This window comes from Pelophylax lessonae (genome assembly GCF_965119305.1).
Source record: "Pelophylax lessonae genome assembly, chromosome: 2".
NCBI lineage: Eukaryota > Metazoa > Chordata > Amphibia > Anura > Ranidae > Pelophylax > Pelophylax lessonae.
The window spans coordinates 467,100,039-467,117,801 of NC_138769.1; the positions used below are offsets into that span (position 1 = coordinate 467,100,039).

At 44.4% G+C, this 17,763-nt stretch overlaps 1 protein-coding gene across 4 annotated transcripts in view; it reads right to left on the bottom strand.

Annotated features, from left to right (window-relative positions):
- Positions 1-17,763, bottom strand: part of ATP11A (ATPase phospholipid transporting 11A) — a 302,717-nt gene that overhangs the window by 45,547 nt on the left and 239,407 nt on the right. For all 4 annotated transcript variants that reach the window (XM_082245175.1, XM_082245178.1, XM_082245177.1 and 1 more), the window contains exons 22-25: positions 13,892-14,037; positions 13,749-13,808; positions 13,402-13,529; positions 12,147-12,282 (exon numbers count right to left, since the gene is read on the bottom strand). In XM_082245175.1, the coding sequence (XP_082101301.1) occupies positions 12,147-12,282; positions 13,402-13,529; positions 13,749-13,808; positions 13,892-14,037 (470 nt within the window). The remainder of the gene's footprint in view (positions 1-12,146; positions 12,283-13,401; positions 13,530-13,748; positions 13,809-13,891; positions 14,038-17,763) is intronic.

Below are 17,763 nucleotides of genomic sequence, written 5' to 3' on the forward strand. Positions count from 1 at the left end.
ACCGCTATCAAGGACAGACATTACATTAAACTGAGGGGAAGTACAACAGCTCTGAATCTAAGCAGAAGAGAAGTATCAAGCTTTTTTCAGGTGATCCTGCCACCTAGGGTGACACTGCTTACTCAGTATACCGTATATTGGGAGGATTAGCTTTGCCACTCTGGGACAGGAAGCATGTTAGGACTATGGGACGCCTTCCCCTCTCCTTGTATTCAAATAAAGGGAGAGGTGTACTGCAGTCCACAGTGCTAAATTGGGCAGGGCAATAGAGTAAACTGAACAGCACAGCATTTCTGGCAGGATCAACAGGAATTTTTTGCACTTATTACAGACTTTAAAAAAGCACCTTCCATGATTAATTTAGCACACCATTTAGTAGAAGTTAATTGTTAGGGTTTACATAGTCTTTAAGATAACCCTGTGAGGATAGACATATGGGAACTGGTGACTTGTTTTATTAAAAAGTGTAGGCTCTGAGGACATCATCCTAGTCATTCTCCCTATCATCATCATCATGGAGTGTGCTAAAACATGTGGGCACATTCTATTTCATACATCTCAATACAGTTAACTATACAATGAAGAATGCTATCTATATTATATGAGCAGAGATTTGATTGAGGTTTAGCTACTGCATTTTATTTTGTGGTATTTGAGTGTACAGCCAATAGTTCTAATTTCTTTTCATTATATGCCCTATAAAATATAAGTTATGTTTTAAACTACATGGAATGAGCAAATTTAGGAACTCTCCAAAACGACCTACACCTGGGAAATCAAAAAGATTACATAGCCTCCAGATTTACAATTGACTGACTGAAATAGTGAGATCACATTGCCACAATTGTCAGTTTTTTACCCAGATATTTTCATATTTGCCAATGTGCTGCCCGTATTTCTCACCCATGTGTCATAATTGCCAGTGTGCTACCCACATATTGCTATGACTAGCAGTGTGCCACCATTGCTATTGTGCTGCTTAGGTATTGCCACAAATGGCAGCACGTTGCCCACATATTGTCACAAATGCATTATTACAATAATAAAATCTCCTGGAGACCTGGCTACGTCCTTAAAAATTCTATTTTGGCCATGCTCCCATTTAGCCATGGTAGCCACCAAGGTAGAATTTTCCAAAGGTAGTTACTGCTGTACCAAAAATACCTTCACTCGGCAAGTCTCAGTAACTGACTACTTGGCCTATTTAATAAAACTGTGCAAGAAGCAAAGAGCTAAATGTATTACTCACAGCAACCAACTCAGAATTCATCTTCTATTTGGTTTTAGAACTCTTTCAGACAGGCAGCATGCTTACGATATAGCAGCAGCTGGCAGGTGTTTAGGAGGGACTACTACCACCCCCTGATGCCAGTTTTTTTGTCTTTATTCATTTATTTTTTTGATTGCGGCACAACTGCGAGCCAAATGTTTGGCTCACGGTTGCAGTGCAATCCCATTGATTTCAATGAGCAAATTAAACAGGCAGTAAGATACACTCTAGTAGCAAAAGCAAAGAATAAGGTGTAATATTCATAAAGATTTTATCTAAAAGAGTCTAGTAAGAGAATGGATAGAACTGCACAGCATAACATTCCAGCGGACTCCTTACCATATATGTGTTGGCTGTCAAGATCTGAGGAAAGCAACAGTGGCAGAAGCAAAAGAAACATAAACATAAACATGCACAGCACAACATAACTATGAACATAAACCAGAAGGTGTAACACTGAAAGGGTATGTATCAAGGCAAACCCAATACATCTGTAGCATAAAACTGAAAATTCTAGAGAGTTGCAGTTTTATATTCCTTGGTTTTCAGTGCTTTGCTCTGATACATAGCCCATTTAAGCAGAAAATGGCTACAAAATGACAAGTAACAAACAAATTAATACATGCATTTACCAAAAATAAAACATTATTTGTTTTACTGTAAACTATATTAATATGAATACAAAATCATTGATCCAAGGAATTAGTTTGTTCATATTTGCTTTCATCAGGATACTTAGGCAGTCCTATTTATGTTATTATCTCAGATCAACCCTCCAGAAGTAGGCTTTATGTTTAGAACATACAGTAAAACCTTGGTTTGAGAGTAACTTGGTTTGAGAGTGCTTTGCAAGACAAGCACATTTTTAAAATAAATTTTGACTTGATATACAAGTAGCGTCATGTATAAAAAAGAAGAGAGGAGCCTCTAAAGTGTAGCAACATGGTTACATTTAATGAAGGTTCAATATTTAGCAACTCACATGGTTGATGATTAAAACAGGCACATCTAAGTATGCAGGCATCCGGGGTAAAGCTGTCCACATAGACCATCTTCTGCACAGCTATCTTCATCATCCCTTCACCGCTCCACTCCACTAGTGATTCAAAGCCTCACTTTCAGATCACTCTACTGCAGGCTATTCTTCCCGGTCACGATTGCAGACTGACAGTGGTGAGAGCCGGTGGTTCAGAAGATGGTCTATGTGGACAGCTTTACCCCGGATTCCTGCATACTTGGGTGTGCCTATTTTAATCATCAACCATGTGAGTTGCTAAATGTTGAACCTTCATTAAATGTAACCATATTGCTACACTTAGAGGCGCCTCTCATCTCTCTTATATTCTGTAGCTCTGCTAGATTTTGCTTCTAATCCCCTTGGGAAGGCTGCATATTGTGGATGGACATTTTATGGTTACACAACCTATCACATTGCTATAATCTTTGTTTATAGACTATAAACTGAAGGACTTGTGGAACGAATCATCTGAGTTTACATTATTTCTTATGGGGAAATTCGCTTTGATATAAGAGTGCTTTGGATTTCAAGCATGTTTCCATAACGAATTATGCTCGCAATCCAAGGTTTTACTGTATTTCTATATACTGTATGCTTTGATGGTGAAAATGTATGCTCAACAAATTAATTTACTGATCCCACACATGCTCCTATTATGATAAACTCTAAAGGGGGGAGTCAGTAAAAGGTTCCTGTAATGTGATAGGAGAATGGAGTAAAAGAGAGAGAGCGCATTTTCTATGGACCAAATTGGCTCATATAGTGGGATATTATTTAATGATCAATTCACACAGCTTTACCACAAGGACCTTTATTTTAGCCAATGCGACCAAATTTTGAAAATCCCACTGACCTCTGCTGAAAATAAGCCTAGCCATTCACAAAGCAAATTTTGTAAAATTTCTAATGAACCACCCAAAACTGCTTCTTGGATTGACTGGCAGCACCCACGCAACACCCTTCCATCCAAATTGAGAATAACTAGGTGGAAAAATTGTAGGCCAAACAGCATAAATGGATTTTTGTAAGAACTTACCGTAAAATCCTTTTCTCTTAAGCTCATTGACAGACGTAGTCTTCTTGATTCTCAAGAGCTGGGTTATGTTGTCTCCGCAGGAGTAGGACTAGGCAGAATGACAAAACGTTCTGGCTCCACCCTAGGGGGCAGTCCCTGAGGGTATATCCTCCCTCTCTCTGCTACAGGGAATCAGTTCTGTTTAAAGCAGTACAGAGAATTTAACCCAACCCAACTCAATGATAGAGGGGCGGGTACTACGTCTGTCAATGAGCTTAAGAGAAAAGGATTTTACGGTAAGTTCTTACAAAAATCCATTTTTCTCTATCGCTCATTGACAGACGTAGTCTTCTTGATTCTCAAGAGCTGGGACATCCAGAAGCAGTGCCACAAATGAGGGGTGGGATTGACAAAATCAAATCCAATCTAGTAGGCCCAACCGGTGCCAAACTAGAAGTTTTAAAGGCTCATTATAAACAAAGGATGAGACTAAAGAAAAAATTTTCCACCGGAAAAAAACCCTCGAGGTAGACCACTGGTCTCCTCAAATTGCGGCCTGCAAAACCTTGCGGCCAAATGAGGCATCAGACGATGCCATTACATCAATTTTATAATGTTTGGAGAAGGTATGCACCGACGACCAGGTAGCCGCCTTGCACACCTGGACCACTGACGCCTGATGGCGAAAGGCCCATGACGCACTAAGTGCCCGAGTGGAGTGCGCCTTAACAGGGAACGGGGGCTCCCGACCCTTAATAGAATAAGCCTGTACTACCGTCTGTCTGATCCATCTGGAAATGGTCGCGGCAGATGCAGGCAACCCCTTTTTGGGTCCATCTGGGATCACAAAAAGTGAATCCGTCTTGCGAAACGAGTCTGTCGTTTTCAAGTATACCCTGATCGCCCGGACCACATCCAAGGAGTGCAAAGCAAATTCCCGAGGATGACTGGGCTTAGGACACAGGGAAGGTAATACAATTTCTTCATTCAGATGAAATTCTGAAACTACTTTTGGTAGGAAGGATGGATTCGGACGAAGAACCACCTTATCTCTATGAACCACCAGATATGGTGAACGACAAGATAATGCGGCCAGTTCTGACACCCTGCGTGCAGAAGTAATAGCCACCAAGAAGGCCACCTTCTGGGACAACGTGGGTAGAGGAATCTCCCTAATATCTTCAAAGGGAGGTTTCTGAAGAACCGACAACACTAAATTAAGATCCCAGGGGGGTAACGGCGCGTGCACTGGCGGAGCCAGATGTCGCACCCCCTGGATGAAATTCCGCACCAAGGAATGAGTAGCCAAAGGCTTCTGAAAGAAGATGGCTAATGCTGAGACCTGACCCTTGATAGTACTCAAGGCCAGTTTCTGCTCAACCCCTTGTTGCAGAAAAGCCAATATTCGACTAATCGAATAAGACCGAGGACGGAACCCCAAAGGTTCACACCATGCAATGTAGGACTTCCATGTGCGATGATAAATCTTTCTGGAAGTCGCTTTCCTTGCTTCAACTAGAGTAGGAATAACTGAAGCTGACAAACCTTTGTCTTTCAGCACCTGGGTCTCAATAGCCAGGCCGTTAAAGCCAGCGATCGTAAAGCAGGATGGAAGATCGGTCCCTGAGACAGTAGATCCTCTCTGAGAGGAAGTCTCCACGGGACGTCCGCCACCAGTCTGACCATGTCGGCGTACCAAGCTCGACGAGGCCAGTCCGGAGCTACCAGGATTACTGGGATTCCTTCCTCCTCTACCCTGCGAAGAAGTCTTGGCAGTAACGCGAGAGGAGGGAAGGCATATATTAGCTGGTATTGCCCCCACGGGGCGATCAGTGCGTCTGCGGTTTCTGCTAGAGGATCGCGGGAGCGAGCCACGAATCTCTGAACTTTCCTGTTGAATCGTGATGCCAACAGATCCACATCCGGGGTGCCCCACCGTAGGCACAACTGGTGGAAAACGTCTGGATGGAGGGACCATTCCCCCTGATCCAGGGTCTGACGGCTGAGATAATCTGCCTGCCAATTCTCCACCCCCGGAATGAACACCGCAGAGATTGCTGGAACAAATCGTTCCGCCCAGCGAAGAATGCAAGCCACTTCTTTGGCCGCTCGGACACTCTTGGTGCCCCCCTGGTGATTGACATAAGCCACGGCCGTGGCATTGTCCGACTGGATCCGAACCGGGCTGCCCTGGAGCTGCTCGGTCCAGTGAATCAGACAAAGTCTGATCGCTCTCAGTTCCAATACATTTATCGGTAATCTGGATTCTTCCGGGGACCAAAGTCCCTGGACAGATAATTGACCGAGAATTCCTCCCCATCCGGATAGACTGGCATCCGTGGTCACTATCGTCCAATATATTGGCAGAAATGACTTTCCCTGGCTGAGCATTGGAGACCGAAGCCACCAAACCAGAGACTCTCTGGTCTGTTTGCTCAATCGTATCTGATTGTCCAGGGATTCCGGATTCCGATTCCATCTGAGGAGAATCTCTTGCTGAAGAATTCGGGTATGGGACTGGGCAAATGGGACTGCTTCGAAAGAAGCCACCATCAACCCCAGAACCCTCATGCAAGTCCGAAGGGAAGACCAGCTGTTGGACAGTAACAACTGGACTGCAGATTGAATCTTTCGAAGTTTCCCTACCGGAAGAAACACTCTTGTCCTGACTGTGTCTAGAATTAGACCCAGATATTCGAGCCTCTGGGTGGGAACCAGAAAGGACTTTTGCTGGTTCACCAGCCACCCGAATTCCTGTAAAGAAATCATAGTAATTTCTATGTTTTGTAGCAAGGTCTGAGGAGACTCTGCATGAAGCAGAAGATCGTCTAGGTAACCTAGAATCGATATACCTCTTTGGCGCAGAAGTGCCAACATTGGGGCCAACACTTTTGTGAAGACCCGCGGAGCCGTGGCGAGACCGAAAGGTAACGCCACAAACTGATAGTGGTTCTCCTCTACGGAAAAGCGTAGAAAACGCTGATGTCCTGCGAAAATGGGAATGTGAAGATAGGCGTCCTTGATGTCTATGGACGCTAGGACATCCCCTGGATGCAGGAAGGCTGCTACCGTGCGAATGGACTCCATTCTGAATCTTCTTATGTTGACGAAAGAATTGAGTGCTCTTAAGTCCAGAATTGGACGCACTTTGCCCTCTTTCCTGGGTATTGTAAACAGGTTTGAATAAAACCCTTGAAACCGTTCTGTCCAAGGAACGTGGACTACCACTCCTTGTTGTAGTAGATCTGTGACTGCTCTCCGCAGATCTTCTAGACGATCCGGAGATAGTCGGATATTGGAAGGGAAGAATCGCGCCGGTGGAAGAGATCGAAACTCGATCTTGTACCCTGACTTTATGACTTCGCAAACCCATTTGTCCGGGATTCTGGAAAGCCATGGATCCGGGAACCGGCGAAGACGTCCCCCCACCCCAGTTATGGGTGGGGGCGCACCTTCAGGCTTTGGATGGTTTATCTTCAGGTCTGGAGGGGGCGGGCTTTTGCTTGCCCGACCAACGACCCCTGATGCCTCCTGCAGGAGGCTTGGAGGACTTAGTTTTTTCACCCGCTGGACGAAAAAACCTCTTGTGAGCAGAAAAAGAAGGCCCTCGTCTTTGACGAGTTCCTCTACCTTTAAAATTTTGCGGTAAAAAGGTGCTTTTTCCACCGGTGAGATCCTTAATGATCTCATCTAAGTTGGCTCCAAATAGACGTTCTCCTGAAAAGGGGATATTAGCCAATGCTTTCTTGGAACCTTGGTCGGCTATCCAACCTTTTAGCCACAGTGTGCGCCTGAGAACCACTGCTGAGACTGATGCTCGCGCCATTAATGGAGTGGCGTCTAACGCCGCATCACATACAAACTGTAACCCCTGTATCATTTGTTCCAACAAATCTGATACCGCCTGAGGGACTTCTTCTAAGTCCCGGCGTAACCACTTGGTCCATTCAGTTACAGCCTGCGAAACCAGACCAATAGCAATTATTGGCCTGAAAGCTGATCCAATCAAGGAAAACATGGTGCGAGACATAGCTTCTATCTTGCGATCCACTGGATCTTTAAAAGACGGAGCGTCTTCCAAAGGAATAACCGTGGCTTTATTCAATCTAGCAATTGGTGAATCCACCACAGGTGGTTCTGTCCATTTCTTAATAAGGGCTTCCTCAAACGGATAACGCCTGTCAATGCGTTTGGAAATATTAAAAGTGCGTTTTGGCAGACGCCATTCTTCATCGATTGGATTGCCAAAACATTTGGGCAATGGAAAAACCTTTGCCACTTTGATGCGCTTTTTAGTCCCAAAAGGGATCTCAGTTTCAGCTATTTCTGATGGAATACCCTGTAACCTTAAAGTCTCTTGAACAGATACAATGAGTGCGTTTACCAACGCTTCCTCTCGGGCTATGGCTGATGCCGAAACATCCTCCTCACTGTCTGAAGAGACAGGACCCGAGACACCAATACCAGATGAAGTACCTGCAACTGCAGAAATAGGCTCAGAGTCTGAATCCGAGGTTTCAGATAATAAGGGGTTAGGCGGGGGTCGCTTTCTTGCGCCCTGTCCCTGACAAGCCACTTCCACCCGGGACACAAAAGTTTCCATAATGGCTGACAAAGATTCAATTGTCAATGGGGTGCTGGAGGATCCCGCAGACCCCTCGAGGGGATCCGGAGGAGATACATGAGTGGCAGGGTCCATGTTAATACAGGACACTTTTGCCAGCAATAAACAAAAAACTTCTTTTTTTTTTTTTTTTTTTTGTGTGTCTCCCCCTAGCGCAATAGCGCCCCTCAGAGTACCTGCTTCTCGATCCCAGAGAGAGAGAGAGAGGGACCCCCAAGGCTCACCAACCGATGCAGAGCAGTTTCCAACAAACTGCAGCCAGCGTCTGTCTTACACAGACTGGAAGGAGCTGTTTGCTTTTTCCCGGGCAGAAGGCGTGGCTCCGCCCCCTGTGTACGCCTTCCGGCGTTCCCAGCCCTCCACGAGGAAGCTGGGCTCACAAAACATGGCCGCCCCCATAGAAGAGACATAAGACTCCAAAAACATGGCGGCCGGCGTGACCTGAGGACATACATGCATTCGGTCTACGGCAAAATGGCGGCGGACCGCCGATATCGTCTTCCCAGCACATCCACCTGCACTCTGCTGAGAGGTGACATATGGATCTACAGAGATACACTGCACATAAGGTAGGATTATACCTCCTATGTTTGCTGTAATGTTACAGTCTGCTGGGTAGAGTGCTAGCTCTTGAACCAAGTCCACTTCCCACAAACACATGCTGTATTACAAGGGGGACTTGTAAGTGTCAGATATATACTGACCATATATGGAGGGGCCCATAATATATACTGCCTCATAAATGAGGAAAAAAGGGAACGTTTTACTCACCATACCGAACCGACAGGCACCCTCTCTTTATAATACCCTCTCCACCGAGGTGGGGGTTTGTGGACGCCTCGACTCTCTGGTCCTGGCGTCCAAGCGAGCTTTTAACTCGCAAAGTCAGTCCCTTAACTGGGACTCCGTCGCGGCCGACTCAGCGCACTGGTCTGCACGCGCTTTTTAGGCAGAGACCGGGGTGACCACTGGATCTCACATCCAGCCCGTCGCCCGGCCCCGCATACTTACTTGAATATGTCGCGGCCGACCAAGCGCAATGCCTGGTCTGCACGCGCTCGTAGGCCGGCTGGGGTGACCACAAGTGTCGCCCAGTCCGGCATTTTTGCTTGAAGATCTCACAGGAAAAAAACACTGGAGAAAACTACCTAAAAAATGTCTTTTTCTTAAAGAAAAAAAGTCTTGCCAGGACCAAAAGATCCCAGCAAGGAACTTAGGTCCTTACTCCTGACTAGACAGAAAAAAACTGATTCCCTGTAGCAGAGAGAGGGAGGATATACCCTCAGGGACTGCCCCCTAGGGTGGAGCCAGAACGTTTTGTCATTCTGCCTAGTCCTACTCCTGCGGAGACAACATAACCCAGCTCTTGAGAATCAAGAAGACTACGTCTGTCAATGAGCGATAGAGAAACATAGTTACATAGTAGGTGAGGTTGAATAAAGACAATAGTCCATCCAGTTCAACCTGTGTAGGTGTGTGTGACTGTAATCATCTAACATAGCCCTTAATCTCCTGATCCTTGATATGTAAGTCTAAGAGTCTTTTGAAAGTCACTATACTACCCGCAGAAACCACCTCTTGTGGTAGACAATTTCACAATCTTGTAGCCCTAACAGTAAAGAACCCTCCTCGTTGCCTGAGGTTAAAACGCTTCTCCTCTAATCGCATTGTATGTCCTCGAGTCCTCATGCAATTCCTTCGAATGAACAGCTTTTTTTCTAAGCTGAGATCCCCATTAAGATATTTATAAATTGCTATCATGTCCCCTCTCAGACGTCTCTTCTCCAGGGAAAATAAATTGAGCGATTGCAGCTGCTCTTCATAGTTAAGGTCCTCCAACCCCCTAATCAGTTTAGTTGCCCTTCTTTGGACTCTCTCCAGCTCCAACACATCCCTCCTGAGGACTGGCGACCAGAACTGGACAGAATACTCCAGATGCGGTCGGACCAGAGTTTTATAAAGTGGAAGGATTATAGTCTTATCTCTGGAATACATCCCTTTCTTTATGCATGCTAATATTCTGTTGGCTTTGGAAGCTGCCGCTTGACATTGCATGCTGTTGCCTAATCTATCATCAACCAAGACTCCCAGATCTTTCTCCATTTTTGATTCCCCCAAGGGTTCCCCTCCTAACGTGTATTGTGTTTTTATGTTTTTAGTCCCCAAGTGCAAAACCTTACACTTCTCCACGTTAAACCTCATTTGCCATGTCGTTGCCCACTCCGTAATTTTGTCCAGGTCATTCTGTAGGATATTTGCTTCATGCTGTGCAGTTATTGCCCTGGCCAATTTTGTGTCATCTGCAAAAACTGATAACGAACTACTGATCCCGTCCTCAATGCTGTTTATGAATAAATTGAACAAGGTTGGTCCCAGGACTGAGCCCTGGGGGACCCCGCTTACTACCTCAGACCAGTCTGAGTATGCGCTGTTTATTACCACCCTTTGGACACGGCCTTTTAGCCAGTTCCGTATCCAAGAGCAAACCCTGCTGTCGATACCTGCAGACCTTATTTTATAAATTAAGCGCTTGTGGGAAACTGTATCAAACGCCTTAGCGAAATCCAAGTACACCACATCCACTGGTCTGCCCCTATCTAGCTCACAGCTCACCTCCTCGTAGAATGCTAAGAGATTGGTTTGACAAGAACGCCCATTTGTAAACCCGTGCTGGTTACTACTGATGATGTTGTTGTCTTTAGCATATTCTACGATATAGTCCCTTATCATCCCCTCCAAAAGTTTACATATTATTGATGTCAAGCTGACAGGCCTATAATTTCCCGGGATATGCCTCTGGCCCTTTTTGAATATCGGAATCACGTTAGCCTTCCTCCAATCCGCTGGTACATCTCCTGTCCTAATACTGTCAGCAAAGATCAGGAACAGTGGTCTACTCTAGATATAACCTTACTGAGTTCCTTGAGCACTCTCGGATGTACGCCATCCGGGCCTGGTGATTTGTTTGTGTTCAGTTTATCCAGCCTTTCCCTGATTTCACCCTCTGTTAGCCATAGTGGCAAGTCCTGTGTATTACTACTAACCATACAGTCATGGTCAGTGTACCCCTCCTTTTCCTGCGTAAAGACTGACGAGAAAAAAGCATTCAGCACGGTTGCTTTTTCAGTGTCCTCTGTAACCATCCTCCCATCATCGTTAATTATGTGTGCAATATGCTCTGCCCTAGTTTTTTTGCTGTTGATATATTTAAAGAATTTCTTTGGGTTTTTTTACTATCCTCCGCTATTTGTCTCTCAAAGTTGATTTTAGCCATCTTGATTTCTTGTTTACTTTTCTTATTTGCCTCCTTGTATTGCACATACATCCAATCAGAGGCAGGTAATGTTCAGGTATTTTGACAGCCAGCAGGGCCACAGAAAGAGATTCAGCCATCCAGGTAGTCTAGCCTGGATGGAGGAATGTTAGATTTTTTTTTTTTTAATTCAGCCAGCAGGGCTTATTTAAAATAAATCTGGGTATACATATATCGAAATTTGGCTGCAAGGAACTAGTCAAATTTCAAAGTATGTGTATCCCTCTCTCTGTTCAACAGAAGTCTGACGACCAGCTTCTGTTGAAGGGTCCTGCTGGAAAACCATCATTCGATCGGCTACAAGAGCCAATGGCTGCAGCGCTGATCTGTGTATTCTGACAGGGTGGGGGGTCTTGCTATCAGAATACAATAGTGCAGCAGGGGAGATTCCTGCTTCCACGTTGCTTGTGTGGATGCAGGAGTCTGAGTTTTTCTTTTTTGTTTTTCATCTCGCTGGTTAAAAAAAGAACTCAGTGTATACCCAGCCTAGGAATTCTTATCTTGGTTTGTTAGCTTTGTGAATTGAGCCTTTATGTGTCTTAGTTTTTCATGTCTTAGGCTCTTTAATATCAAAACTAACAGGAGGTCTGAGGGACACTGTAGCCAAAATAAATTGCTAAATCAACACAATAACTTCACATATTAGGAAGCAGATTTTGATATAAAATATGAGAGAATTGGACTAGCAACTGCACATGCAAAAAAACAAAACAAAACTAAGTTTGTTGCACACATATGTATAAACATTATAGCAGCTAATATAAGTATACAGGCATATATAGAATTTGCTAGTAGGTAGGTAGCTTTTGCTCCAAAATCTATGAAAAATTTGTATACACATTTACTGTTGTCTTTTTAACACTAAAAAACACAACTTATCTGCCTCAGATTTTCTCCAGCACTTACCTGTCCATTGCTAGTCACAGTGGCATTGTCAAATAGAAAGTAGGCCCCAAAGAAAAACACAACCGCATCAAACAGTCCCAGGAAGGTCCAATAAATAAATAGACGCCATCGTAGCAGAGCATTCTTGGCAATATCCCTATAAAAGAGAAAAAACAGGATGTATGTTTATCCTGCCTCATACTGATCTATTCAAAGCAAGTCACATTGTAAAAAGTCAGAAAATGTAGTCAAAATATCCCTAGTAAAATTATTTATATTACTAACTATTCATATCTTTGCCAAAAGTTCAAAAGCTACTCTACTATAATCTTCTAGCCATTTGTGAGAACTTTCTACCCTTACTATTGTGGTTTATAATCCCATGCTGCCTTTGTGCAGGAATGTACAAATGTGATATTATTTTCAAATTGTACCATGTTAAAGAAGTCTGAGATGTGTGTTCTAATCAAGCCATACAACAGCATGGAAATGGTTTCTGAAAGAGAGTGATTTTGGCTGAATTAAGTTTACTGTGAAATGGAGAAACTTTACGTTTTGCTTGTTGAGCTACTTAGCAAAACTTGCTTTAAAATAAAAACAATGTATTTGACACCCCTTAAAGGGTGCCGGGATATTTTTTTTTTGGGGGGGGGGGGGGAGGTGTTTTTAGGGTAGTGTAGTTCATAGTTCATTTTGTTTAGTGTATTGTTTTTTTTTTTTTTTTGTGTATATCTATTTGTACTGTCAATTAATATTTTTTTATATTTATATCGCTTTTTTTGTTTTTTGGGAAAAACGTAAAACAATGAGGCTTAGCAGAAGAACAAGTCCTGGTATAAGGTCCAGTATAGTTGAAGAGAGCTTCCGTAACCCTCAATAGCCTTTAGAAGGATTTTGCTCTCTTAGAAACCAAAAAGATACCTTCATTTAGCCTCCTACTATTGGATTTCACAAGCAATGGCAACATTTTATGAAAATTTCCCAATTATTGACGGAAATTTCAGAAAAATTAAAACTCTAATTTTTGCTCACTCACAAAAGAACACCACTGGTGGACCAACCTGCCTGCAGTTGATTCAAGGCAACATTCCAATTGCAAAAGTTGTATTGGTGTGCTCTATATTGTATTTATACAGCAGGTTTCCTTTATTATTTAAAAAGAAATTTTAGAAGTGTAATTACAGCTGAATGTATCATAATCTAAGGTAGGAAATAAATTCACCCAACACTCATATACATACACATTCTTATCCAAAGTACATTTTGTGTAATATACCTGTATAACGTGGGATCTCTCTTCAACATTTCCATACTAACATGTTGCTCTATTAGACTATACAACAGTATAGGCAGTGAAGTGAAGCTGATATTGTACAGTGTTAGGTACGCAGTATCATATAAAGGCTGAAAAAAAATATTTGCAGATTTAGATTGGTAACATGATACTTCTAATATTAACTTTTAGCAATACTGAATATGTAAAATGAGCTATAATAATTTTAAATATAAGAAATCAGTTAAGGTTTAATGTTTCAGTATGTGATTTAGCACCTACACTACATTACTCCATATTGTCCGTTCTCCTGATCTGTGATCTATTTTTTTTTTTTTTTCATTACTGACCTGCTGGGAAAATCCACAGAAGAACTGGTATAAAAACTGGGGGAAGATAAAGCACACATTCTGAAATACAAACAGAAAAAAATGGTGAAAAAATGAAGTTGGGTTTGACCTGCATGCATTTACTGGTAAAATGCTATCCTTACCTTATAAAAAAAGTACTGAACCAGCTCTGCTATTCTAACATAATAAAAATGACCATGAACTAGAAGCATCTTCTTTAAATGTTTAAATTTAGGTATTGCATAGTCACTATTCCTGGCTGCCTGTCTTCCCTCTTTTCCGATAATGCCTGAAAAAACATAAGAAGAAATTGCACTTAAGGGAATGGATAGTCATTTAAATAATTTTTTACAGGCACCAGGTTTACAGCATCCTTTGTGCTTAGCATGGCTAGCAAAGGGGGCTTATGTGACACCTACTTACCCCCATCAGCATGGGGCCCCCAAGTACCATTGGGAGGAGTGCCCCTTTTTTGGGCAACCTCTTTTAATGCTCCTTCTCAGTGCAGAAGGACATGCAAGCTAGTATCACTGTGGCAGGGGGCTGCATACTTTCTGCTGCCTATTTTGCCATACTGGGTATGCCTGAAAAGGAGACATGCATTTTTTTTGCTTTTGAAACTGTGTAAAAAAAGACAGAATGATCAGGCCAACCAGTAAGCGGCTTGCACAAAAAAATCATTGATGAATCCTTTCATTTTATAGCTCTTTGTTACTACACATAAATTGGGGACTGTATCAGTTTTTAGGACTGTATGTTCTCTCTTTTTTGTAATAAAGTAAAAAGCCATATACACTAAGCCCCCATGCACACTTGACGTTTTTGGAGCTGCGGTTAGCAGTGTCAGACGTTTTTTTTTGCAGCTGCAGAACGCCCATCCATGTTATTCTATGGCCTCATGCACACATAGAGCTTTTAGGAGCTCCAAGTGGCATAGGCGTTTTACAGCTCCAAAAAAAAACCCAGGACCTGTGCGTTCTGGAGCTGCAGCGTCAAGCTGTAAAACATCTGACGCTGCTAAAGGCTGAATAACGCTGCTCAATGTGCGTTAAGCCACATTATACGTTTTTTTTCTTCCATTCAAAATCAATGGTTTCCTATGGGAGCCTATTGATTTGAATGGAAGGCGCACCGCAAGTCGGATCAGGATGATCCGACTTGCGGTGCGACTTGCGCTGTGAAAATCTTGAGGGGAAACTCCACGCCAAAATGGGGAAAAAAAATGGCGTGGGGTTCCCCCCCCCCAGGTTCCAGACCAGGCCCTTCGGGTCTGGTATGGAATTTGAGGGTAGCCCCACGCCAAAAAAACGGTGTGGGGTCCCCCCCAAAATCCATACCAAACCCTTATCCGAGCATGCAGCCCAGGAAAGGGGAGGTGACGAGCAAGCTGCCCCCCCTGGACCATACCAGGCCACACACCCTCAACATGGGGGGTGGGTGTGGGTGCTTTGGGGTAGGGGGGGCTCTGAACCCCCCCACCCCAAAGCACCTTGCCCCCATGTTGATGAGGACAAGGGCCTCTTCCCGACAACCCTGGCCGGTGGTTGTGGGGGTCTGCGGGCAGGGGGCTCATTGGAATCTGGAAGCCCCCTTCAACAAGGGGGCCCCCCAGATCCCGGCCCCCTCCCTATGTGAATGGGTATGGGGTACATTGTACCCCTACCCATTCACCCCATAAAAGGCAGTGTATGTAAATAATGACAGGAGACGTTTTAAAAAGTTTATAAAAAATCTTCATCCGGTCTTCTCCTCTCCGCTCTTCTGGTCTTCTGCCCTCCGCTCTTCTGCTCTTTTGCCTCCTCTGGTCTTCTTCTTCCTCCGGTCCTCCTCCGACGCTGTCCCCGGTGATTATGCCGGTCTCCGGTCTCTGCAGCTTATTATATAGCCATTAGGGGCGTGGTCTCCCATTGACGTCACCGGGAGACAACGCCCCCTTATGTCACCGATGACATCTTCGGTGACATAAGGGGGCATGGCCTCCCGGTGACGTCACTGGGAGGCCACGCCCCTAATGGCTATATAATAAGCTGCAGAGACCGGAGACTGGCATAATCACCGGGGACAGCGTCGGAGGAGGACCGGAGGAAGAAGAAGACCAGAGGAGGCAAAAGAGCAGAAGAGCGGAGGGCAGAAGACCAGAAGAGCGGGAGAGGAGAATACCAGAGCGGAGAAGACCGGATGAAGATTTTTAATAAACTTTTCAAAACGTCGCCTGTCATTATTTACATACACTGCCTTTTATTGGGTGAATGGGTAGGGGTACAGTGTACCCCATACCCATTCACATAGGGAGGGGGTCCGGGATCTGGGGGGTCCCCTTGTTAAAGGGGGCTTCCAGATTCTGATGAGCCCCCTGCCTGCAGACCCCCACAACCACCGGCCAGGGTTGTCGGGAAGAGGCCCTTGTCCTCATCAACATGGGGGCAAGGTGCTTTGGGGTGGGGGGGTGCAGAGGCCCCCCTACTCCAAAGCATCCACACCCCCCCATGTTGAGGGTGTGTGGCCTGGTATGGTCCGGGGGGTGGGGCCGCTCGCTCGTCCCCTCCTCTTTCCTGGGCTGCATGCTCAGATAAGGGTTTGGTATGGATTTTGGGGGGGACCCCACGCCGTTTTTTCGGCGTGGGGCTACCCTCAAATTTCATACCAGACACGAAGGGCCTGGTTTGGAACCTGGGGGGGACCCCCACGCCATTTATTTCCCCATTTTGGTGTGGAGTTCCCCCTCAAGATTCTCACAGCGCAAGTCGGATCATCCTGATCCGACTTGCTGTGCGCCTTCCATTCAAATCAATAGGCTCCCATAGGGAACCATTGATTTTGAATGGAGGCAGAAAAAACGCTGCTAAAAGCGATGTGGCCAAACGTGCAATAACGCAAATGGAAAAAGCTACTAAAAGCATGTTTTTAAAGCTGCTTTTTCCTGGCGTTAGAAGTGGCTCTGCAGCTCGTTTTTTCTGACGCCCAGTGTGCATGAGGGCTAAGGATTGCTACTCTGTGACATTATCACAAATATATGTATATAAATTTATTGTGTATGCAGCTAACATATTGATTTTAAATATGTATGTCTACCTATTCCTAAACATTGTCTGTTTTTTTAAAACATATTTTGATAATAAACTTTGTATATTTTAAAAAGACATGATTTATTTTTGGCACCTCAAAAATCCCCAACAAATTTTTCTCTTCCCCCCTTTTATAGGTGGTTGAGCTTTCTTGACTTTCTAGAATTGGGGTGTGGTGCCTTTGGGTCCTTTTCCAGACAAATCTCGCTCTTGTTGGCATATACACTATATTACCAAAAGTATTGGGATGCCTGCCTTTATACACACATGAACTTTCATGGCATCCCATTCTTAGTCTGTAGGGTTAAATATTGTGTTGGCTCACGCTTTGCAGCTATAACAGCTTCAACTGTTCTGTGAAAGGCTGTCCACAAGGTTTAGGAGTGTGTCTGTGGGAATGTTTGACCATTCTTCCAGAAGCACATTTTTGAGGTCAAGCACTGATGTTGGACGAGAAGGCCTGGCTCGCAGTCTCTGCTCTAATTCATCTCAAAGGTGTTCTATTGGGCTGAGGTCAGGCAAGTCAAGTTCCTCCACTCCAAACTCACTCATCCATGTCTTTATGGACCTTGCTTTGTGCACTGGTGTGCAGTCATGTTGGAACAGGAAGGGGCCACCCCCAAACTGTTCCCATAAAGTTGGGAGCATGAACTTGTCCAAAATGTCTTTGTATCCTGACGCTTTAAGAATTCCCTTCACAGGAACTAAAGGGCTAAGCCAAAACCCCTGAAAAACAACCCCACACCATAATCCCCCCTCCACCAAATGATTTGGACCAGTGCACAAAGCAAGGTCCATAAAGACATGGATGAGCGAGTTTAGGGTGGGGGAACTGGACTGGCCTGTACAGAGTCCTGACCTCAACCCAACAGAACACTTTTGGAATGAATTAAAGTGGAGACTGCGAGACAGAACTTTTCATCCATTTCACTGCCTGACCTCACAAATGC